This window comes from Marmota monax, unplaced genomic scaffold, assembly GCF_021218885.2.
Source record: "Marmota monax isolate L192 unplaced genomic scaffold, Marmota_monax_Labrador192_F-V1.1 WCK01_AAM20220418_F8-fsc00105, whole genome shotgun sequence".
Lineage (NCBI taxonomy): Eukaryota > Metazoa > Chordata > Mammalia > Rodentia > Sciuridae > Marmota > Marmota monax.
Window position 1 is genome coordinate 803,117 of NW_026692947.1, and position 23,689 is coordinate 826,805.

At 52.5% G+C, this 23,689-nt stretch overlaps 1 protein-coding gene across 1 annotated transcript in view; it reads left to right on the forward strand.

Annotated features, from left to right (window-relative positions):
* The first annotated feature begins 204 nt into the window (after positions 1 to 204).
* Mfsd4a (major facilitator superfamily domain containing 4A) overlaps positions 205 to 23,689 on the forward strand; it is a 29,176-nt gene continuing 5,691 nt past the window's right edge. Inside the window, exons 1-7 of the mRNA XM_046452188.2 lie at positions 205 to 511; positions 11,063 to 11,261; positions 11,969 to 12,229; positions 14,674 to 14,842; positions 15,240 to 15,355; positions 16,552 to 16,725; positions 21,114 to 21,261. Coding sequence (XP_046308144.1) covers positions 282 to 511; positions 11,063 to 11,261; positions 11,969 to 12,229; positions 14,674 to 14,842; positions 15,240 to 15,355; positions 16,552 to 16,725; positions 21,114 to 21,261 — 1,297 coding nt within the window. The 5' untranslated portion in view covers positions 205 to 281. The remainder of the gene's footprint in view (positions 512 to 11,062; positions 11,262 to 11,968; positions 12,230 to 14,673; positions 14,843 to 15,239; positions 15,356 to 16,551; positions 16,726 to 21,113; positions 21,262 to 23,689) is intronic.

A 23,689-nucleotide genomic window follows, 5' to 3' on the forward strand; every position in this document is an offset into this window, starting at 1 on the left:
GGGTTGGTCCCCGCCGCGGGGGCGGGCGAGCGCTGGTGCTCGGCGAGCAGCGGGAGGCGGGCGCCCGGCACCGCGCGAGGGAGGCTCGGAGCCGACGCGGGCAGGGCGGCAGAGGCGTCCCCGCGCTGCGGACCGAGGGCGGGCCTGGCCGGGCGGCCCCTCCCCGCCCCTCCCTCCCGGCCACTGGCCTCCGGGCCGGGCCGGCCTCCCGCGGGCGCGCGGCACTCGGGCACCCGGCTCGCTCCGAGCCACAGCCGCGAGCCCGCCCGGCAGCCGAGGCCATGGGCTGCGACGGCCGCGTGTCGGAGCTGCTCCGCCGCAACCTGCAGCCCACGCTCACCTACTGGAGCGTCTTCTTCAGCTTCGGCCTGTGCATCGCCTTCCTGGGGCCCACGCTGCTGGACCTGCGCTGCCAGACGCACAGCTCCCTGCCCCAGATCTCCTGGGTCTTCTTCTCGCAGCAGCTCTGCCTCCTGCTGGGCAGCGCCCTCGGGGGCGTCTTCAAGAGGACGTGAGTGCCTCGCCCGCGCGCCCCAACTCGTGGCCCCAGGTCTGTCCGCGACCTCCCTTCCCTGCCCCCCGCCTCATCGCTGCCCCTGCAGCCGCAGGCTGCCAGTCGCTCCCACCTTCTGGCTGGCGGCGACCACCTTACCCAGCTCTGCCAGCTGTGCCGGCCCTCGCCCAACAGCTGCCTTCCTCCCCCACCCCAGCTCTCCCCCGGAAAACTCTAGGGACTGAAGGTGACTTCTGGATTATTTATTTGTCTTTGCTTACCCCTGTAAGAGGGTAAAACCAGCCCTCATCCGCTCCCCCCAACCCAGCCCGTGGGCAGAGGAGTGATGGAGTTTGCAGAGGTGGGGAGGGACCCCTCTTGCGCAGCTTGTCTGAGGTTTGTCGGTGGCCCCAGCTGCCCGGGAGCAGGAAAGGGGGTGCAGTTGGCAGTGAGGTGGAAAAACAGAGGGACTGCCAGCTCAGGGGCAGTGCTGGTTGCCAGGGCTGGCCTGTGGTTTGACCAGGTGCCCGGGGTGACTACACTCACAGTCAGCTCCACATCGGTTGACGGCCATCTACCCAGGTGGCTACGGGGCTGGTGGGTTGGTTCTATGTGGTGGCCCCTGAGGGAGCCAGGACATGGTTACTGCTTGGCCCCTGAAGTCAGAGCCCTTCTGTCTCTGAGAACACACACTGACGCATTGGTGAGGCCAGGTAGAAAGGCCCAGAGCCTCATCCATAACTTGGTAAAGTGATCCTCCTAGCTGGTGCCAAGGTCCCCTCCAGTCCTACTCCCATGTTACTCCTCCCTGACCTCTGCAGAAGTACAGAGCTCTGGACTTTCCCTGGCCTAGTGCCCAGTGATGCCCCTTTGAATGCCATTGTAGAGACTCCTTCTCCTGGCTCATTGGACAGGACCACCTGTACCAGGCCTTTCTGGAAGGACAGCAGGATTGACTGCCTACAACTGGGAAAACAGACCCAGAGCCAGGGAATAGGTGACTTCACACCAGACACTGCTGTCCGATTTCCCTAGTCCCCCCTCCTGACTGAGTGGTTTCCTGGATTGCAGGGACTCCAGCAGGCAGCTGGCCTGGGAACAGAACCACAGTTGGGCTATCCCTGAGAAACCTCTGGAGGGGCCCTTCTGAGCCAAGAGCTCTTGCCCTCTGGCTCACTCCTAGGAGTGTGCAGAAGGGTGAGTTTTCCTCTGCACCTCACTTCCAGAGTTGATGGAGAGAAGAATTATAGGTGTCAGTGCAGGGGGACCCTAGTTTAAGCCACCTACACTTACCCATCATTAGCAATGAGGGAGTGATTAGCCCCGTTTCCCCCCAAACCCTCTTTAAACCAAAGAATTCTGCTTTTAAGAACCAAATCTTGGGCTGGGGTTGTGGCTCAGTGGTAGAGCGCTTGCCTAGCGTGTGTGAGGTAATGGGCTTGATCCTCAGCACCACATCAAAATAAATAAATAAAATAAAGGTATAGTGTTCATCTACAACAAAAAGAAAAAAAAAAAAAAAACCCAAATCTCAGCCAGGTGTGGTAGTGCCTGCCTGTAATCCCAGCCTACTTGGGAGGTTGAGGCAGGAGGATTGCAAGTTCAAGGTCAGCCTGGGCAATTTAGATCCTGTCTTGAAATTAAAAATAAAAAGGGAGCTTGGAGTGGAGCCCAGTGGTAGAGTAGCCCTGGGTTCAATCCCCAGTACCAAATAAATAAAGAAATAAATAATAAGTCTCCTTATGTACACCACTAGTTTTCACGGGTTTTGAATAAGATTAGATGTATAGGAGATTCAGAAAACTTCAAGAAAAAGCTCAAGGTCCATTCTACCTAGAAATTTAATCAGAAATGAAGAGAGAGTATCTCTAAATCTGAGAGGTATTGTGTTGTGTTTTCAGTATTCTGACTTACGCGCTTTCTTACCTGGAATGTTTTAGGAATATGTATAGTTCAAAAGACAGGAAGGCGAAAGGACATAATTCTAAGTGACAGGTTGGCAGGCCTGCTTTTGTGACATGAGCAGAGATGTACACCCAACTGGGTCATCTCTTCCTGGCTAGTTTTGTGCAGTGGCTCTTACTCAATTGGGGCTCTCTAAACAGGCAACAGAGAGGGTCCTGCCGAGAAAATAGACTCACAGAAAAGAAACTCAATAATGGTAACAATAATATTGAACTTTACTCCATGCCAGGCATTATTAGTACTTTACTTGTATCAGTCTATTTAATTTTCACCACAACTCTACAAAATAGTACTTTTTCTCCATGTTATATGTGGAAGCTGAAGCACAGAGAGGTTAAGAAACTTGCCCCACATCACATAGTTATTAAGAAGAGACGTAGCTAGGATTTGTACCTCGGTATTTGACTTTAGAACTAATACTTTGGCAGTGGCTTGATGAAGCAGTCAACATCAATTCTATGGAGGAGGCATAGGCATGAGATGAGTATCCCTGTGAATCTTCATAGATTGAGCATTTCTGGACTCTGGCAGCTCCTGGGAAGCCAATGGTGGGCCTCTGGGGCTTCTTGCTGGGATCTCTGAGAACGAGATAGGTCCTATCAGTGGTTCAAGTTTAAGTTCTGAACTTCAGTCCTCCTACTCCAAACATAAAATGTCACAAAGAACTCTTTCCTTCAGTGTAAAGCAAAAAAAGCAGACTTCTGGTCGAAATGGGGGGATGCAACCCTAAGTCTAGTCAAGCACCTAGCTCCCTTGGGGTAGTTCTCAAGGTAGCCCCCCACCCCCAAATAAACAGTGCCTCCGTCAGCCTTGCACCAGTCTCTAACATTGCTGCCACAGCCTTGCCTCAGTTGAAAAGCTAATACCCCCGCAAGTGCTTTTCAGCTTAAGTGATTACCAGCCAGTGTGCCAGGCTGGCACTCAGGAGTGGGGGATTCGTTTAACAAATCTTCAAGGGCCAGCTGTTGCGAGGGCGCAGAGGAAAGTGACGAATGACACATCAGAGAGTCAGGCATCACCTCCTTCTCTGGGCTCTGCACAGGGCTTGCCTACTACTTAGCCCAAAATGAGGACCCTGGACTGGAGGCACCTTCTGGATGCCTCCCAGGGCAGGCAGTGGAGGGGCAGCGCCTGCAGAGCTGGGATGCCCAGGAGGACTTGAGCCCCTCTCTGCTCAAGGTAGCACCAACCTTTCTCTGTCTCTGTCTCTCTGTCTCTGAGGCTTCTAGCATAGACAGAGACCTTGAAAGAGGTCACCACATGCAGACCTGGAGGGAGGAAGAAGGGTGCAGTTACAGCCATAAGAACCTGAACTAGCCCGTCCTTAGGAAAATCTTGCTTAGCACAAGAAGGAAACCTTTCAGAAGAGAGAAAGAAAAGCTACCTGTTGGCAGGTGAAGAGGCCTGTGCTTTATCACACAGGACAGGGAAAGGGCACTTAGACGGAAGGCACAGGTTTTCCCAGGTTTCTTGTGGACCTGTCCAACCACTCTGGGCAGCTGAGAACTTCTCTTATCTCGGAGTTATTGGAGCAGATAAGTGACTTTCATAGCTTCCCCAGCCTTTTCTCAGCCTCCTCTGGCCTCTCCCCTGTCAATACCATCTGAATTGAAGGCTTGTCAAAGTCTTCCCTTTGCCCTATTCACTCTTGCCTCAGCCACCTCCCCCACCACCTCTCTCTCTCCAATTCCTTCTAGTCTGCAAGTACTGCCTGCCCCAAACCCAGCTCTGTCTGTCCTCCTGCCCCTTGTAACAAACCCATTCTTCATACCCCATTTAAGCAATTTTGAGATCTGCCCCACAAATTTCTGGCTCCCTGCTGTGCCCAGAACACAACCCAATCCAGTTCCCCTCTGAGCTGGGCTTTGGTTGACCTCCCATCCAGAAACCTTTTGCCTGTCTCTTCATGGCTTCTCTGCCTTTCAGCCTGCCCTAGATCCATTCCAGAGCCTCCTGGGAGCCCAGCACCAGATATGGTGGTTGTTTTAAAAACCTACCTCAACATAGTCACCATAGGACCCAGCAGCTCCACGTGTAGGTATATACTCAAGAGAAATGAAAGCATGTATCCACACAAAACTTTGCATATGAATGTTCATAGCAGCATTATTCATAATAGTCAATAAGTGAAATCAACCAAATACCCAAGAGTAGATGGGTGGATAAATAATATGTGGCAATGGGGTACCATTCAGCCATTATGCTAAATGAGAGACCGGTCACAAAAGACCACAGAGTATATGATTCCACTTATGTGAAATGCCCAGAATGGGGGAATAAGTCGTCACAGAGCATTGGTTACAGTTGCCTAGGGCAGGAGGTGGTGTGGAGAGGGGTGAGGGGGTGACTGCTAACGGATATGGGTTTTTCCTTCTGAGATGACCCAAGTGGTGATGGTTTCACAACTCAGAACATGATCAAAACCATGGAATTGTATCCTTAAGTGTACAATTTTAAGCTGGGTGTGGTGGATTACACACACATGTAATCCCAGGAACTCAGGAGACTAAGGCAGGAGGATCACAAGTTCAAAGCCAGCCTGGGTAAATTAGCGAGATACTGTCTCAAAATAAAACTTTAAGGAAAGGGTTGGATGTAGGTCAATGGTAGGACACTTGTCTAGTATATAGTAGGCTTTGGGTTCAAATCCCAGTACCACACACACACACACACACACACACACACACACACACACACACAATTTGAATTTTATAGTATATAAATTATATATCAATTTTTTCATTTAAAAAAACCTCAAAACTCATTCTGTCTATTAATTCACTCATTGAACATCTCTCTTTGGAGCCAGACCCTGTTTCAGAGGTGAACATGCCAGACAAGGCCCCTGCTTTTATGGAGCTTATGTTCTGAAGGGCAATTTTAGGTGGTGAGATAAAGGAAATGAAGCAGGACAGGGAGGAAGAGTGGCAGAGAAAGAGCCTATTTTAGCTGAGTGCTCAAAGAAGGCCTCTCTGAGCAGGTGACATTAAAGCCGATACCTGAATGAACAGAGATAGCCAGGCGTGCAAAGAATGGGGTGGGGTGGGGGTGGCCTGGCAGACAGATGCAAGTTCAAGAAAGTCTAAGGTGCACATCCCTTTGGCCCAGCACCCCAGTCTGCCCTGCACAGGGATATTGTCATGCACAGGGTGCAGCCCTAGCCTGGGTCTAACAGGGCGGTCAGGCTTGTGTGCCCCTCTCCTGACTACCCCCAGTCTCAATCCTAGCCCCTGAAAAAGGTGAGATGTCACTATGGAGTCTGGGATGACTGAGTTGGGAGGGAAGCCTCCTCTCTTCTTCGCCATCATTCTAGCTTGAGATAGAATCATTAAGATGTCCTAGCTCCTTGGGGGTCCCTGCCTCCTGGTTTCTTGTCCATGAATCTCATGCCATCTCATCCAGGAGTTGTCTGCCCCTTTGGGAATGGATAGGGGCTGGGCTTCTGATTGCTCTACAGTTCTGCTGTCCTTCTCCCCTGGTCCTTCAAAGAAGAAACTGTCCAACTGAGCAGGGAAGGAGGAAGGAAGATGTTGAGCACCCTTGCTGTCTAGTGGGAGCCCCTGAGCAAAAGCGTAGGTGAATGTCAGTGCCTCCAGACCCTGGGGCTGCCCAGATGGCTTGGGGCTGGGCCTCAGCAGTAGTCTTCCTCACTCTGGGGTGGAGGGCAAGAATGGGGGACTGGCACCTAACTGCCCAGACCTCTTCTTATTTGGAGCCATTCAGTCCCTCCTCTTTGCACAGAACCAGGTGACAAAGCAGGTGCCCCAAGCAGGTCCAAGTCAAGGTGGCCACGTATCTATCTGGGGAAGGCAGAACACCTGGGCTGAGAAGGGTCAGCACTGTCCTCAAGGTCACACAGCAGACACAGCCAGGCAGGCACCTCCAGCAGAGCCACAACTAGACTGGGAGAGAGAGGACCCTGGCTCCCCCACATTTGCACCTTCTGTGTGAAGACATTAGTAAGCACCTTGGTCATCGCCCAGACATAAGTTTCCGAGACTGTCCAGGCTGTTTCTGGGCTTCCCTAGAAACACTGGTCTTGTGGGGGAATAAAGGTTCTCCTCTAATAGGCCTGAGTTAACCTCTGAACCCAGGGCCAGGGAAAGGAAGGTCAATGACACTCTGTTGGGCTTTGCCTGGATTGGGTCCCACGTCCCAGCTCTCTTCTACTGCATGCTTTTGCCCTGCCTGGACCTCAGTTTCCTGATTTGCTGCATGGGTAGAACTCTTAGGTCCTTGCTGCCCCTGTAGTTGGGATGTTGTGTAGAGGTGAGTAGGGAACAAGGGACAGTTTCAGGTCTCTCTCACAGATCCTGGATCATTATCTCAGAGTCGCCACAGGTGCAGGTGCAGAGGTAGGCTTGGGGGAGACCCAGGGGTCTATGCCCAGCATTGACCTTTAGTGAGCTCAGGGGTGGGGTGGTGAGCACTGCCCAGCAGCCTTGGAGGAGGCTATGTGGGTATAGCAGAGGGAAACTGAGGCTCAGAGGGCTAAATATTAAGTGACTTGCCCTAAACCATATTCCAGGAAGGACAGAGGTGGGCCTAGAAGCTAGTATTCTGACTATAAATCCCACTACATCCTTGATGCCAAAACTCTTTTCACATTCTTATTCCATAATTTCCAATTACCCACATTCCTGGAAGGGGCATGGACCAAGTCATTTAAAAAGGCAATAAATGTCTTTCAGTCTGGATCTGGGACTTCTTTTTTTCTTGGCAACAATATATCATTTTAAAGAAATTTGTTCAGACTGATTTTTGGAATGCTCAGGCACAGCCCTGCTGAAGCAACTGTGAAGGGTGGGCAGTCTGGGATCAAAAAACAAGATTTTTTGTGATACATATGTCCCTATTTGTTTAGAACAGGTCTCCACCCCCCAAGAACCCAGGCCCAATATGGGCTCCTCCCTCCCAGCCCCAGTTGTAGGTGTCAGACTCAAATCACAGCCTGACTCCTGTCAGGAAGCACAGTGAGAGCATTTCCAAAGCCTGCTCCTTCTGTCACTGGCCCTGGGGACCAAAAAAAAAAAAAAGCCTCCTGTGGACATTTCATGTTCTTCTTAAGAATGACAAAGTGGTCCAGACATGATAGCTCACACCTGTAATTCCTGTAATTCCAGGGAGGTTGAGGCAGGAGGGTTGCAAATTAAAGACCAGCCTGAGCAACTTAATGAGACCCTATCTCAAAATAAAAAAATAAAATAAAAAGGGTTGGGGATGTGGTTCAGTGATTAAGCACCTCTGGGTTCAATCCTTGGTACAAAAGGAAAATTAAAAAAAAAAAAGAATGACAAAGTGAGCATTTGTCAGTACACACCAAAAAAATGACAAGCTGAGCTGGATCTGGTAATGCGCACCTGACATCCCAGTGCCTTGGGAGGCCGAGACAGAAAAATCAGGTCTGCCTGAGCAACTTAGTGAGACCCTGTCTCAAAATGAAAAAGGATGAGGTTGTAACACAGTGGTGGAGTGCTTGCCTGGGATGTAAGAGACCCTGGGTTCAATCTGAAATAGAAGGGAGGAAGGGAGGGAGGAAGGGAGGGAAGGAGGGATGAAGGAAGGGAGGGATGGAGGGAGGGAGGGAGGAAGGGAGGGAGGGATGAAGGAAGGAAGGAAGGGAGGGAAGAAGGAAGGGAGGGAGGGAGGGAGGAAGGAAGGAAGGAAGGAAGGAAGGAAGGAAGGAAGGAAGGAAGGATCTTCCACTGTTCTACTCAGGACCTTCCTGGCAGTCCATCCCGACATTATTCTTTATCTTTCTGTCACCATCACCCCCATCAAATAATCTAATAAAAATCCTCCTTCAGCCTCCAGACAGTTCTTTTTCCCCAGGTCATCCCACGTGGAGTGGGAGGAAAGCCCTCGGGCACTGTTCACATTCCAAGTAGCACCACCCAGGAGCCTGGATAGAGCACCTTCTCAGTGCAGGAAGCTTGCTGGGGGTAGGGTGGGCAGCCATTGCAGTCTTAGGCATTTAGAGCTGTGAAGACACCAGCAGGCGCATGTTCTAGAGGCTACAGCTGCTCCCTGTTGCTTTCTAACCCTGCCTTTCAAGTCTCTGAAGAATCTAGCTTCTGCTTTCAGCTGGCCCACAGCCCCTCTAGCATGGCTGGGTCCGTGGCCCAACACCTGCCCCTTACACGCACCCGCACACATATAGACACTCTCCTCCATGGAAAAACAGCCTGCCAGGGGGAACTTAAAGCCAAAAGACCTGGGTTGGAGTCTGGCTCTGTCAGCTACTTGTTTAGCTAGGTTCACTCATGGGTCAAATGGGCAGGATCACAAAGTCAGTCTCATAGCATCTTTTGTCCACTGAATGTCCTGGGTAATGTAAACAGACTTTAGTGGCTCTCTCGTAAATGGTAACTAGTTATTATCCATTATTTATTTTTTTACACCTCCCGCACTTTCCTCCCATCTCAGTTTACTAATCCCAGGTCCCATTTCCTCAAGACTTTACTACAGGACCAGTTGTGGCACTTAACCCTTTCGTGGTTGGTTTTTGGTCTTGTGATGCTGGAGGTGGAAACTCAGGCATGCTAAGCACATGTTCCACCCCTGGGCTGCACCCCAGTCCTCACTCAGGATTATTAAAGCAATAATGAGAACGTGTTAATTCTTTTATATATATATATATATATATATATATATATATATATATATATATATATATATATATATATATATATATACATACATACACTGGGGATCGAACCCAGGGGCTTTCAACCACTGAGCCACATCCCCAGCCCTTTTTAATATTTTATTTAGAGACAGGGTCTCACTGAGTTGCTAAGGCTGGCTTTGAAATTGCGATCCTTCTGCTCAGCCTCCCCAGCCCCTGGGATTACACAGCACACCTGGCTGAGAATGTGTTAACTCTTCAAAGAGAGTGTTTGCACTTGACTTGGGACAACTCTGCTTTACTTCCAAGTGTGTGAGGGGAGATCTTGTGCTGAGTACTGGGGTCCATGGAGGGAAGCTCGAGGTGCACATAGGAGATTCTCTTGCTGTCTCTGAAGTCGCCATCCGGGAGTTTGCCTAGTCTATTCTGTTCAGGCCAAGGAAGGGGAAAAAGAGGGAGTCGTTAGGAGAGGTGCGCCATTGTTATCAGCCCACAGTGCGCCTTGGCAACCCCTCTGAACTGGGTGCCAAGAGCAGGCAAATGAGATGTGGCAGCAGCAGCGCAGGAAGCAGAAGCACACGGAAGCATGGTGAGCGTCACAGGGAGGTGGCAGGGGCAGCCTGGCCAGGCTGCCAGGGCTGGCGACTGCCTGAGCAGGCGCCCCAGGGAGAGCCAGAGGAGTTAGGAGGGACCTGCACAGGCCTCCCACCTCATAGCCTGCCTTCCGTCCATTTCCTCCTAACACGGGCCTAGAAGTGGCATCCCCACCCCACCCCCACGCCCTCCCCGAATTCTGAGCTGGGAACACTCTGGGGTCAAAACAGTAATCTCCCCAGCAGATCAGCCTGGAAACAAGAAATGAGAAAATAACAAAATAAGGAACTGCTGCTATCAGCAGAGCTCTTCTGATAAAGGATTTAATCAGATATGGGGCCAGATGAGAGGACGGGGAGCTACCAGGATCAGAGGGAAGCTCTGGCAAAAGACACAGGCTGCAGGGTTGCGGGGGGCCTCCCCAGTCTCTTCAGCATGCTGGACACCCGGAGGGGTCTTCTTGCACCCCAACCCTCCAGTTTTTCATAATCTGAGAAAGTTTCTCCACAACCTTTTAGAAACTTCTTGCTGGCCAGGCTTCTCCCACACATGTTAGCCTCTCAGGCTGGTCCCTGAAAATATGAGTCTTTAGTCCTTTTTCTGAGAATCTGGTTATTGAATAGAATTGTCCCAAAGACCTTGACAGAGCCTTAGAGGCCCCATTTATTCATACTTTGCTGATGGAACAGGCCCCCAGCACACCTGCCATGGGCTCTTCTGTTATCTGAAGACAGGGAGGATCACCCAGGTCACCACTCCGACCGGTTTCAGTAGGGATAACCTCAGGTCCTTCCTTCCTCCCTTCCAGACAGTAGCCAGGCACAGGGCTCATGACCTGTGCCACCTGAGGAGTCACCAAGTGGCCTAAACACCAGGTTGTGGGCTTTGGTTCTGGTGGCTCAGGTCAGAGCCTGGAAGGAAAGGCCCCTCTGCCCATTTCTAGGAGGAATGCACACCTCTCCCCTGGGCAAGAGGAGGCTCAGCTCAGGAACTTCTAGGATCAGATCGGAGGCCCACCTTGGGCTACAGGCATATGGCGGTACCCTTTCCTCACCATACTCACAGCAGCTTGCCTGAGAGGGATGGAAAATAGTAAGCAATTTAAGCAACTTGAAACTGTTTCTGAGTACAATGACAGCAGTTAGTCTTTTTCTACAGTCTCTTGAGTCCTCACAGCACCCTGAGGAGACAGGCACGCTCAACAGCTTGCCCACACGCACAGGTGGTGGGCCAGAGCTTCCTCAGCTTCCTTCCCTTGCTACCAAGTAGATAGGGAAGTGCCAGGGCTTCTCAAGACCACCCAGCCAGTGGAGGACAAGGACACAGGTGCCCCATTGAAGGCTCTGGGTCCCTCCACTGACTCCGCCCCTCCCTTGCCCCAGCCTGGCCCAGTCCTTATGGGCCCTCTTTACCTCTACTCTGGCCATCTCTCTGGTGTTTGTCGTCATCCCCTTCTGCCGAGATGTGAAGGTGTTGGCCTCGGTCATGGCGCTGGCGGGCTTGGCCATGGGCTGCATCGACACGGTGGCCAACATGCAGCTGGTGAGAATATACCAGAAGGACTCGGCTGTCTTCCTCCAGGTGAGCCCAGCCAGCAGGTATGGGGTTGGGTGGGGGGTGGAGCACAAGAGCTCCCTGTGCCTGGTCCCTCTCTGCCAGCCCCATGTCCTAAGAAGCTTTCCCTCTGGGCAAGGGTGGTGACTCAGCCCGGCGTGACCACTTACCAGTGGGCCACACCTGCAGTCACTCAATCCTCTGAGCTTGGGTTTCCTCATCTGTGAAGTGGGTCATGATCTCTATCTGCCAGGCAAGGTTGTCACGGGAACCCCAGAGCTAACGAGAGAAAGTTCTTTGTGAATTGGAAAAGGGTGATGGAGGGCCGGCCCGTTTGCTCTCCGGACCCCTTCTCTGCCTTCTCCACCTTCCCTCGCTCCTCCCATTTTCTTCTTTCTCCTCCCAGACACCAGGATCCCATCCAGAGCTGCCTCGGTGTCCTCTTCCCTGTAGGATGTTGGCTGGTGGATTCAACAGCCCCAGCGAGGGGTTGATTGGGGAAGGAAGAAAGAGGGAGGGAGGGGATTGGCCTCTGTAACCCCGGTTATCCCAGCCCAGGGGTGGTGAGAGCCAGGCTCCACCCCGCCTTCTTTCACCTTTCCTGCTTCCCAGTCCTTCTTCCTACCCGCTCTGGGGCTGGGCAATGGCACCAGGTGCGGTCAGAGGGGGAGGTGGAAGCCCAGGCCATGGCTTCCTGGGCCAGAAGACTGAGCCACACCCCGACCCACCCACAGGTGCTCCATTTCTTTGTGGGCTTTGGTGCTCTGCTGAGCCCCCTGATCGCAGACCCCTTCCTGTCTGAGGCCAACTGCTTTCCTGCCAATAGCACAGCAAACACCACCACCAGAAGCCACCTGTTCCACGCCTCCCAGATCCTGGGCCTGCACCATGCAAAAGCCCAGCCTGGGTCCAACCAGACAGTCCCTGGGCTGCTCCCAAAGGGCGGGACTGAGGTTCGAGTGTCCTACGCCTTCTGGATCATGGCCCTTATCAATGTGAGTGTCGCCGGGACAGGCTGGGTGAGGAGCTAGTGGACAGTCCACATCTCCTGGTCCATCCAGCTTCCACTGCAGATTCTGAGAAACATGCTGGGGCGGAGGGGTGCAGCCGGGAGACAGAGGGTGGGAGAGCTGAGCCCCCTGGATTGGCCTCTGGATTGCAGTTCTCAAGGAAAGTGGGCAGTGAGCCAGTGAAGCAGACCTGGAAGAGACCATGCCAACGCTGGGTTCCTCTCTGGGGTCCTTCATCATGGGGGGAATCTCCTGTGCCCCGCTGTTAGGGTCTCCTCTGACGGCCGTGGGAGGGACAAGATGACTTCTGAGGGGCGTTGCCTATGGTGTGGGCAGAGAGGGACCACCCCTCTTGCCGCGTCAGATACCCAGTTTCCACTGCAGCCCCAGACAAACCAGCCGTTCCTCAGGTCTTCATCTGGAAGCCTCCTCTGGTACTCTGCAACCCAGGAGGTTCCCCTTAGCATCCCCCATGGAGTAGAGAGCAGGTCCCCACCCCCACTCCAGTCTTGGGAAAGACAATCCAGAAACACCAGAGCTGCCTGACCTCTTGGCTCAGGCCTAGCATGGAGCCTGGGGTGGGGAGTGTTCCAGGTGGTCATTGGCCCGCTTATGGGACAAGGACCCTGAGTGGTTTGTCACTCTGATGTAGAGCCTCTCTCTGAACTAAGCAGGGTTGGCTCTTCAGAGACAGCTGCTGCTCTAGAGCCTCAGTGACACAATACATGTAGCACTGAAGTGGCCCTGAGCACTGAGCACGGCACCACAGCAGGTGTCCCACCCTAACTGGCTCAAGGCCCTGAGCAGGGGACAGTAAGATGCCAGGTGGAGCTGGAAGCCCCTGCTCCCACCTCCCGGCAGAGACCTACTGCCCACCCCCCTGGTCACCGTGGCCTTGGACCTCCTTTCCCTGCCTGGAATCTTCTCGGGGGTCTCAGCAGCACACCCCTCGCCCTCCACTTCCTTTCCTGTTCATGCTATCCACTGTTTTGGAACAATGCAGATTTGGACCTGTGTCTTCCAAGGGGTCCCTGTGACGGGAAGGATCAAGGACAGGGACGGGGAGCCCAAAGGCCCTGCCCAAGCACAGGGTCTGTTTTTTCTTGCCCCGTGAGGTGCGGACTGGAGGCAGTTAGTTTGCTACAGGATTTTGGGATTTTCCCATTGGTTTATGTCGGAACCAGCCCTCCACAGAAGAGAACTTGGCGGTGCTTGCACATGGGACACCCTCCCTCACACGGAGGCACACCCCACCTGGCACTAGCAGGCATTAGCAGGCTTTCAAGGTGGTGCTGCCTTCCCTGAATGGGATTCTTCTGAAAATTGGGTGCGATCCTCCCAGCACCCACCTCCCTGGAAGGCCCCACCTGAGCGATCACGCCTCTCGCCGGCTGTTTCCCCTTGGCCTTCACCCAGGCATTCTGCCACTGCAGGCCTCTGTGTGGGTTTCCTGTTTCCCCCAGCAGACTGGAGGAAGGGCCGTCTCCCCCATCAGGCCCGGGACTCCATGAGGGCTGTGTCTCTTCCCACCCAGGCCCCATTTGCTACTTTACAGCTGCCAGGGACTGTCTGACCTTGACTTGCTTTTGAATATGCAGAAGGTCTCTCAAGGTCACATAGGGAGAGGTCAGTAGAGTGTGGGGTGGATTTTTTCTTTCAGGCTGGCATGAGCCAGTCTGCCTGGGGGAGAGTGAGGGGCTCCCCCGAAGCTGTGGCTAGCTGTGCTCCCCAGCTTCTGGGAGCCTATAGCTCCTTCCTCTTCTTCCAAAGTAAATCAGGAAGGCATCAGCAGACTTGCTAGAGCACTTCCTGGCAGGGAGGGTGGCCAGACCCAGGCAAGGGCACCCGAGGGAGGCCGTGGTGGCTTCTCCAGGCAACCTCAGAAGGAGGAGACCTTTCCCATCACCCTGGGGAATTTCAGCTAGGTCCTAAGTGGCTTAGTGTAAAGAACAGAGCACCGAACACTGAGCTCACAAACATGGACTTGTCAGAACGAGATCATGTCTGTCTTCCAGTTTAAACAACAGGCTCCTGAGCACAGCTGGGCACCCTGCTAGGACATCACCTCACCCGGGCAGCCTCAGGTGGACATGGTGCCGAGCAGAATCCTGAGACCAGGTTCTGGTATAGCTCTGCCCAAGCCAGCTGCGTGACCATGACTCCCCTCTCTGGGCCTCTAGTTTATTTCCAAGGTCCCTTCCAATCCTAAGGAAGGGATAACTTTGGTCCTCAGTTGCCCCACCTGGAAACCCAGTCAGCCACCTGGTTCCTTCCACCTGGTTCCTTAGCTACCGTGTGGCTCCTCTGTGAGGTGGGTCCCTTGGAAAGGAGCTGTGTTCTCCCAGGACTGAGCAGAAGAGCATGGGTACCGCCCGGAGGGGTAGCAGCAGGCCTGCTGCGGGGCTGTGCTGACCTCTCCCGCCCCCCAGCTTCCAGTGCCCATGGCAGTGCTGTTTCTGCTGTCCAAGGAGCGTCTGCTGACCTGCTTCTCTCAGAGGAAGCCCTTGCTCCTTCCTGCAGACGAGCTGGCCCTGGAGACTCGGCCTCCAGAGAAGGAAGATGCCTCCTCACTACCCCCGAAGTTTCAGCCATACTCAGGTGAGGCTCACAGCCTCTGAGGCTTCCCTGGTAACCCCTTCCCCAGAGATGAACCCAGATCACATGGTTAGAGAAAAAAACTTGTGACTCCAAAAACTTTGAGACAGGAGATGGAGCAACCTGGCCAAGAGAACAGGGAAGACAGATGTCCATTCTATTCAACCCTGCCTGTGTTACCTTGGGCAAGTTACTTGACCTCTCTGACCCTTGGTTCTACCAGCACTGGGAGAAGGACGGGGGATGTTCCTAACAGCTGGCTGAAAGCTGGGACAGGTGGAAGCAGTAAGGAGGCCCCTCGTGCCAGGGCTCTTCTGACTGCCAGCCGCGTCCTCTGGGCATGCAAAGGGAGGGGGGCAGAAGCTGAGCCTCAGCCCTGCTCTTCCTCTGCCTCCTCCAGGGCACGAGGACCTGTTCAGCTGCTGCCAACGGAAGAACTGCCGGGGAGCCCCTTATTCTTTCTTTGCCATCCACGTCACAGCAGCCCTGGTCCTGTTCATGACGGATGGGATGACGGTGAGCCTGCCTCTGAGGCGCTCTGTCGTGGGAGGCCTCCACCCTGACACCCCCATCTGGGGATGGCACCAGAGAGGCCCATCAAGATTCCTAGAGACCTCCCTTGCAGTACAATTGATCCCAAAATTTAAATTTTGTTTTGGGTACCAGGGATTGAACTCAGGGCCACTCGACCACTGAGCCCCATCCCCAGTCCTGTTTTGTATTTTATTTAGAGACAGGGTCTCACTGAGTTGCTTAGCACCTTGCTTTTTCTGGGGCTGGCTTTGAACTTGTGATCCTCCTACCTCAGCCTCCTGAGTCACTGGGATTACAGGCATGTGCCACTATGCCAGACCCCAACATTTAAACTTTTAAAGTCCTTGGAGACATGGTCCCCATGGTCACTCAGCATTGGTACCATGGGCTTCTGTCCTGGCTGATTGTATTTATTTTTGTCAACTCTACATAGGGGTCTATATGATTTTTCACTTATTATGTGACCCACATTTTCTTTTTTCTTTTTTTTTTTAAAAGAGGCAGATCCCTGTTCCCCTAATAGAGGTCATGCCATATGAGCTCTGGGGTGCTTGGCTTCTTGGCTGTGTTGCAAACCCACCTTCTCAAGCCAGAGCTGTAAACAAGCCACAGGGAGGGCTTAGGCCCAGCTGTTCATCCCATTAGTGTGACCTCTGTTATGCTATTTAGTTCCTTTTTCCACAAAATCTTTTAGGACTAGATTAGGACACTCTTGAATGGCTGACCCATAGACTGGTTGCAATAGGGAGAACCCTCCAGAGAGAAGGCCCTAAAACACTTAATGACCTGGTGGAAAGTACTCCTGACAACTTGGTTGACTGCCAACTCTCAGGGTGACCTCGGACAAGTCACTTTTGCGACTCTCATCTATAAAATGAGAAACTTGTGCATACCTTGTTTTTAGCTAAGGAGCAGTGCCCGTCTGCCTAAGTCCCATGGGGACACCCCGTGGAGATCCAGAGACATCTCTTGGGAACCTCTGAGTCTCTGCAGATGTGGCTCTAAGCCAAGACACCCAGGTTCTGTCCTTAGCTCGGGCCTAAGTGTGCTCTGTGGTCTTGGCTCCAGGGCCTTCCCCTGCAGAGCCTCTGGGACAGGGCCAGTCAGTCCTCCCCCGCGCTCCCAAGTCCGCCAGGGCCTGGACAGCGTGTGCTCAACAGAGCCTGCTCTCTCCACAGGGGGCATACTCAGCCTTTGTGTATAGCTATGCAGTGGAGAAGCCGCTGTCTGTGGGACACAAGGTGGCAGGTTACCTCCCCAGCCTCTTCTGGGGCTTCATCACCCTGGGCCGGCTCATCTCCATTCCCATCTCGTCAAGAATGAGGCCAGTCACCATGGTTTTCACCAATGTGGTAAGTGGCTAAGTGGCCTCCTTCCCTTCTTAGTGACTCAGAAGAACTTGTCTACTCCTGGCCCTCCCGCTGCCCCAGAACATTTACTCGGGATTGCACTCTGCCAACAAATGCAAAAGTAGAGGGAGGAGAGAAAGTGAGAGATGCTGGGGCGGACGGATGGGATCTGAGCAGAGCGCTCATCTGTGCTACTTTGGAAAAATCCCTTCTCCTCTGTGGGCCTCTGATTTTACACCCTTAAAAGCATTTACAGAATAGGCTTTTGGAGGCGGTGTGTGGAACAGACCCTACTGACTGCCAAGGGCACAAGGGAGGGGAGTGTTGGCCTTGGCACATCTGTTTATTATGGTGACAGCTGGTCAGTGGTGGCCAGAGATCCCCCAGCCTTTGTAATCATTCGCCAGGCTGCACCTGGGAACTTGCATTTTGTAGCTCTCCTGTCCCGTAGGCCAGGCCTGGCATTGAGGATGACCTTTAAGGGACTGCTGTGCCTAGGAGGCAGGAGGGCTGAGCCCAGTGGTGGGTTAAGACTTGTCCTCATTGCATCCACATGACCAAGGATGACAGAGGCGTCCAGATTACAGATCCTAATGGGGCCATTTAGTCCAGCCTTCCACCAAGGCGTGAATCGCCTCTGACATGCCTTCCAAGTGTTCTCCCATGACTGGGAGTGCACTCTTTTTCCAGGAAACCCAATCCACGGTAAGAAGGTACTTCTTCTGTTGAATTTCCAGCACACAGGAGGCATGGACATATGTTGGGGCTATAGAGACAAAGATCGTGAGCCCCAAGAGAGGCCCTTGGATTTGGCCTTGTGCTCATCGATAATCTTCTAGAAAGAGATCTCAGTTCCGCATCGATGGGAGTGAGCGGGGTAGGAGCTAAACTTCCAAGGCTGAGATGGGAAGTAGAGGAGTGAGCGCCCATTTCACTTTGCACATATGTCTGCGTTGAAGGGAGCTGGGGTGTGGGGACCTGCTCGCAGGCAGAGGAGAAAGGGAGGAAGCCAGCGAGGAGAGGAGTCGTGATACTGAGGAAGGGTCTGGGGAAGGGAAATGGGGTGAAGAACAGGGGGTGAAGGAAGCATTGAGCTCAGTAAAGGAGGAAGGAGCGGGGAGGAGAGATCCCAGCAGGCTGCGAGGTGACGTGGAGGATGGGGACAGTGCTCATGGTGGCCTGCCTCAGCTTCCTCCTCCAGGGTGGAGGGGAAAGTGGGTGGGAATCAGGTTTGAGAGAATGACGGTTTCCTGGGTTTCCCACCGCACCTGAGTCAATCAGAATGTCCAGGGGCTTAGTGATCTATTAATTTAACAAACGCCCTGGGGGGGTGGTTCGCATACCCAAGGCTGGGAAGACACTGTCCTAGAGAGAGTGATTCCAAACAGCTCAGACTCAATGGAGGTTCTCTTAGAAAACACAGATCCCTGAGTCCCCACGCAGAGCTGCCACTGCGGGTGGCGTGGTGAGTCCTCTGGGCCTCTGAGTGGTTCTGCAGGTTTTGCAGGGGCCCTTGCCGGCCATCCTGTCTGGGAACTGCGGCTACCCAGCCTTGAGCAAACCTTTCCACTCACAGCTGTGATGTCACGACATTGTATTTCTTGTGACCACTTCCAAGACAGCCTCCCAAGGTAAACAGTCCCCTGTTCTCAGTGTTCTCCTGGAGTCATGGACCACTTCCGACTCCGTGCGTGTGCTTGTGTGAAGTCCTGTGGGAACTAGGGGTGCCCCGTGGGAGCAGAAAGAGATGGGTCTGGGGAGCAGAGCAGGCTGCTTCCTGTAAGGTGGTGTACACCAGGTTTGGATTTTATTCTAAGGGAGCAGGAAACCATTGGGAGGTTTCAAGCAGGGAATGGATTTGATCTGCAGTGCATTTTGAAAGTGCCCTCTAGTTGCTCTGTGGAAGGTCAGACTGTAGGGGTCAGGAGTGACAGGAGGGACCTGTGAGAATCTGTTACTATAGTCCAGGCAAGATGAGCGTGGTCAGGATGAATCTGGAGAGAGAGAAAGATCCTAGAACATTTTTTGAGGTAGGGTTGACGGGACTTGCCATTGACTTGAAGCAGGAGGTAAGAGAAGGAGGAATCAGGGGCCATCTAGGGGCAGAGCTTGAACAACTGCATCAATGAGGATTGTGCTGCTCAGCTTTCTGTCACCGTGATGAAGTGAAAAGGTTTATCTTGGCTCATGCTTTGGAGGTTCCTGTTCATGATCAGGTGGACCCATTGCTTTACGCCTCTGATAGACGTGTCAGATGGCAGTGGCCAGGAGCTTGGCAGAGCATACTGCTCACCTCATGAGCCAGGAAGCAAAAGGAGAGAGGAAGAGGCCAAGATCCCACAATCCCCTTCAAGGTCACTCCCAGATGACCTAAGGACCTCCCATAAGGCCTCACCTCCTGAAGGTTCCACCACCTCCCCACAGCGCCACCCTGAGGACCAAGTCTAACACACGGGCCTTTCAAGATCTCCACTAGAGCAGGGACACTTGTCTTTTCCCCATTCTTGAGAGCCCAGTTTTTTATTTGCTCATGCCTTGCATTTGAAGTACTCTTCCATGACACCTTTCCCTGAGATTCTCCATGTAGTCCTTAACCACTTCACAACCGGTCCCTTAATAGGCTTCCCCTCCCTGTCCGGTTACAGAGGCCCGCCCATTCCCCTAGCTTCTCATTTTCCTCAACCTCAAATATTTGATGTGGTGCTCAGCACAAAGGTTGTCCTCCACCTTGACATTCATAGACTCCTCACAGTTGGATGCAAGCAAACAAAGATGGGCTTGGTCCTCCTCGAAGGCTTTGGCAGCTTCGCAGATCTCCATGTGCTAGGCCGTCACCTCTTGTAAAGCAGTGTCCACGTCCATCACACTCTAGCACTATGCATCTCTCACCCAAGGCCATGGGTTATAGATGAAGCCAAATCTTTGTGTGTGTGTGTGTGTGTGTGTGCGCGCGCGCGCGCGCGCGTGCACTAAACATGGAACCCAGGTCCTTGCCCATGCAAAGCACATGATCTACCACTAAGCTACACCCCCAGCTCCTGGAGCTACACTGGAGCCTCAGCCTCCTCATAGCATGTGGGCAGCAAGAAAAAAGCAGGGGATGGTATTAATTGCCATGGGGAGGAGTAAACGAGTAAAGGAATTCAAAAGTTCGGGTCGGGTGACATTGCTAGTCATCCAGTGATTGACCATATCAAAGGGCAGTTTTATATGCAAGACTGAAGTTCTGGATACAGCTCAGAGCTGGGGGCATAACTGTAAGATGCTCTGCCATGGAGATATTCAAACCCTTGGAGCTGTGTGAAGGGGGAATGTGGATGGAGAAGAACCAGAGAGGAATCCTAGGCCCCTGTGACATTTAGAGACTGAGCAGAGGAGGGAAAGAGAACAAAGGGAGCCATGGCACCGAAGAACACATTGTGTTTGGAAGCATGGATTTGTCGGGTTGCTTTCATATTTTCGCTGCATGGAAGAAGTCTTTGGTGTTGCTTCTCCATGGTGAGGGAATGCATCGTTTCTCTTCGGAAACGCTTTTGTGCTGAATTCCTCTCCAGGGCAGGAAGTCTGACTCTGATACACAACTCACAGAACACCTAAGAGGTCATGAGGCAGAGCTGGAGGGGCTGGGAGGAGAGCCACAGGCTCAGGGTTGGGGTTAGTGGCTTTGCTCCTTGGGCTGGTGTAAACCCCCCCCACACACCGTGTCTACTATTACTCTTGAAAGGGCTCTTCCTTTCTGCCTGCCCAGCTCCTCATCTGTGAGCTGCACAGAGTGGGCATTAGCCTAGATGTGATTTCTTGCCTGCTTTCTGGGTCTGTAGTCTTAGTTTTTCCTGGAAACAGATGTCCTTGCCCAGGATATTTTGGTTGGTGTTGCTGTGCTGGAGATAGAAGCCAGGGCCTTGCACATGCTAGGCCAGTGCTCTACCACTGAGTTACACTCCAGACCACACCCCAGGACATTTTTTTTCTCAAAGCTGCCAGCTTCTATAGAAGATCTTTATTTCCTGGGAAATTAAGAAAATCCCACACATAGGGCTGGGAGTGTAGTTAATTGGCAAAGCACTTAGTTAGCATGCAAAAGGCCCTGGGTTTGACCCCCAGCACTGTTTATTCGGCATGCATGGTGGGGCATTTGCCTAGATGTCCAGGTAGGCCCGCTTCCCTGTGCCCTCTTAGGTCCTGTCAGGGCTTTCCTTCCTGGATCCCAGACTAGGAATGTTGCAGTTAGTTCCCAAATCGTCCACTGAGTGGCGCATTGATCACACGGCGCTGCACAAGGGGCCCGGGAGGCAGCTCAGTCTGGGGACTCTGGACTCTCAATTTTTTCCCTTCTCCATGGATGCCCGGCTTTGCCCAATCTCTGATCACCTCCACCTCTGCTGCAACAGATAGGTGTGGTGGTGACTTTCCTCGTGCTGCTTATTTTCTCCTCCAATGTCATCTTCCTGTTCGTGGGGACAGCGAGTCTGGGCCTGTTCCTCAGCAGCACCTTCCCGAGCATGCTGGCCTACACCGAGGACATCCTCCAGTACAAAGGTGAGTGCCGGCTGGGAGCAAAGACGCACCCACTCTTGGGCCGGACGCCCCTTCCTCTCCCACGCCCCATCTTCCTGCGGTCCTCTAGGCCAGCCACATACTTCAGCAGGGAGATCGCTGCGGCTCCTCCTGATGGGTGGAGATGGGTTCGTGCTGGAAGGTGTTGGGCTCAACCTTAGACCTGAATCCCTATGCCTTCAGGCCGCAGAGAAGCAGTGCAGCTTCTTTCCAGTATGGTAATGTCTGTGGACCTACAGCTGACGTTGTATGGATCGTGTGCGCTGGAAGTTCCAAACTGAAAGGGAAACAATGTTTCATGGAAAACTTAGAACCTGGGGAAGGCATTTTACTACGGGTTTAGCAGTGCTGGGGATTGAATTCCAGCTCGTGCATAGCCTGCAAGCACAGTACCCTGGAGCTACACCCCAGACCAGGAGAGGCCTTCCTTCCTTCCTCCCTCCTCTACCCCTCCTCCTCCTCCTTGCCCTTCTCTGCTCCTTCTTCTTTTAAACCAGGGATTGAACCCAGGGGTGCTTAGCCACTGACCAGTCCTTTTTACTTTTTATTTTGAGATGGGGTCTCCCAAAGTTGCTTAGGGACTTGCCAAGTAAGTTGCTGAGGCTGGCCTTGAACTTGTCATCCTCCTCCTCAGCCTTCTGGGTCACTGGGATCACAGGCGTGCACCTGGCATTTCATAATTTAATGATCAGTAACAGCGCCTCCTTGCTTTGTTGTGGGATATTGTTGAAAGCAAACTTCACACTTGGCTTGAGGTTGACACAGCTTTGATGTCAGAAACCTGATTCTCTCAACTAACCTCCTTTCCCTTCCCTTAACCCCTCTAAGTACATACAGTACTGATTTTTTTTTAATTAGTTAATTAAAAATAGTTGTATTTTGAACATTTAACATCACCCTTAGAAGTAACTAGATGCCCTGGCTGGAGGCTGGAAAACCAGCATTAAGATGGGAGAAATTAGCACTGTACCCACCTTGATTTCCCACAGTCATGAGAGACAGGGAGAGTCTGGATTTTTGAAATCCAAGGAAAACTCAAATACTTTTAGCTTACAATGTCATCACTGGTTGTTAAGAAAGAATAAAATATTTTCTATGATAAACTTGCACATATTTTGTTTTCCAAATGGAACTTGTTATTATGAAAGTAGTAAATACTCACTGGGAAAACCTCAAACAATAGAAGCATGTTTTAAAGCAGTAAATGAAAGTCGCCCAAAATAACATCTCAGCAGTTTTTCCTCCCAGTTCCCTTCCAAGCATGTATTATATATCTGTGTGAGCATATATTTAAGTGCAAACGAGGCTGTACCTACAGTATTTTATTTTTGTCATTTAAAAGAAAAACAGTTCACATGATAGGATGAATCAAAGAATCAAACATATTTGAGGTTTTGGGCTTCTGGCTCTTCCAAGTGGGCTACTATCCGTGACCTGAGAAATGCCCCCAAGCAGCACACTCGTGGTTATATTCCAGTGAAACGTGACCGAAGAGGTCCTGGCCTCCCTGTAACTGAGGACTGAGATGTAGCAGCTGCCAGTCATCATCTGGCCATCCCTCACCATGTCTGTGCCACTGGGGAAACAAAGTGCAGGGGACATGCCCAGGGAGACAGTCTCTTCCCCCAGCTCATCCATCCCAGCAGAGTACCAATACAGCCATAAAACAGCAGCCTGTGGCTCCACCAGCTCCCCGGGGCCAGGCCCTGAGTGCTCAGGTTCCAAATGAAGTAACAAAAGAATGTCATCACATGCCGCACAGTATATCCCCCAGAGTTTCAAGTGACCAACACTTGTTAGCTCAAGAAGTCATACTGATCGGGCCTGAGAATGATCACCCACACCCATCTTCTTTTCTCACTATCTCTGCTTAACTTGGGGCCTCATCATCCCTTACCTGCTTGGGATATTGAGCAGTGGCTGGTTTTCCCAGTTTCTGGTCACCTCTCCCTGCGTTGAGAAGCCCTGGTGTGTTTCCTTGTCTTTAGTCTTGCCTCTGTCTAACCAGCTGGCTCAGTCTCAAGGTGAACCATCTGGGGCTCCTGGAACAAGACCAGTGACCGGGCCTCCCCTGGTGATGTCATGGGCTGCAGCTGCTGGGTGGTTCTAAGGTGTAGCTGGGTCTGAGGACCCCGTAAGCCGCCCTCCATGCTGCTGCAGAGGGAGCTCTTTAAGACACAGCTGTGGAACCTGGGATCCTCCTATGGACCCCCTCCCTTTCTTCTTGGCCTTCCCTGTCCCTGCTGCAGCTCGGAACCTGCCTTCCAGCCAACTCCTTGGTGTTTCTTGATGCTGCTGCTCTGGACCTCCATGCTTTGGCCCGTGGCTGCCTCTGCCTGGACTGTGTGCTCTGTTCCATCTTCCCCTTTGCCTACTTGGCCCTCTCCCATTGTTCGGGAAGCTTCTCTGA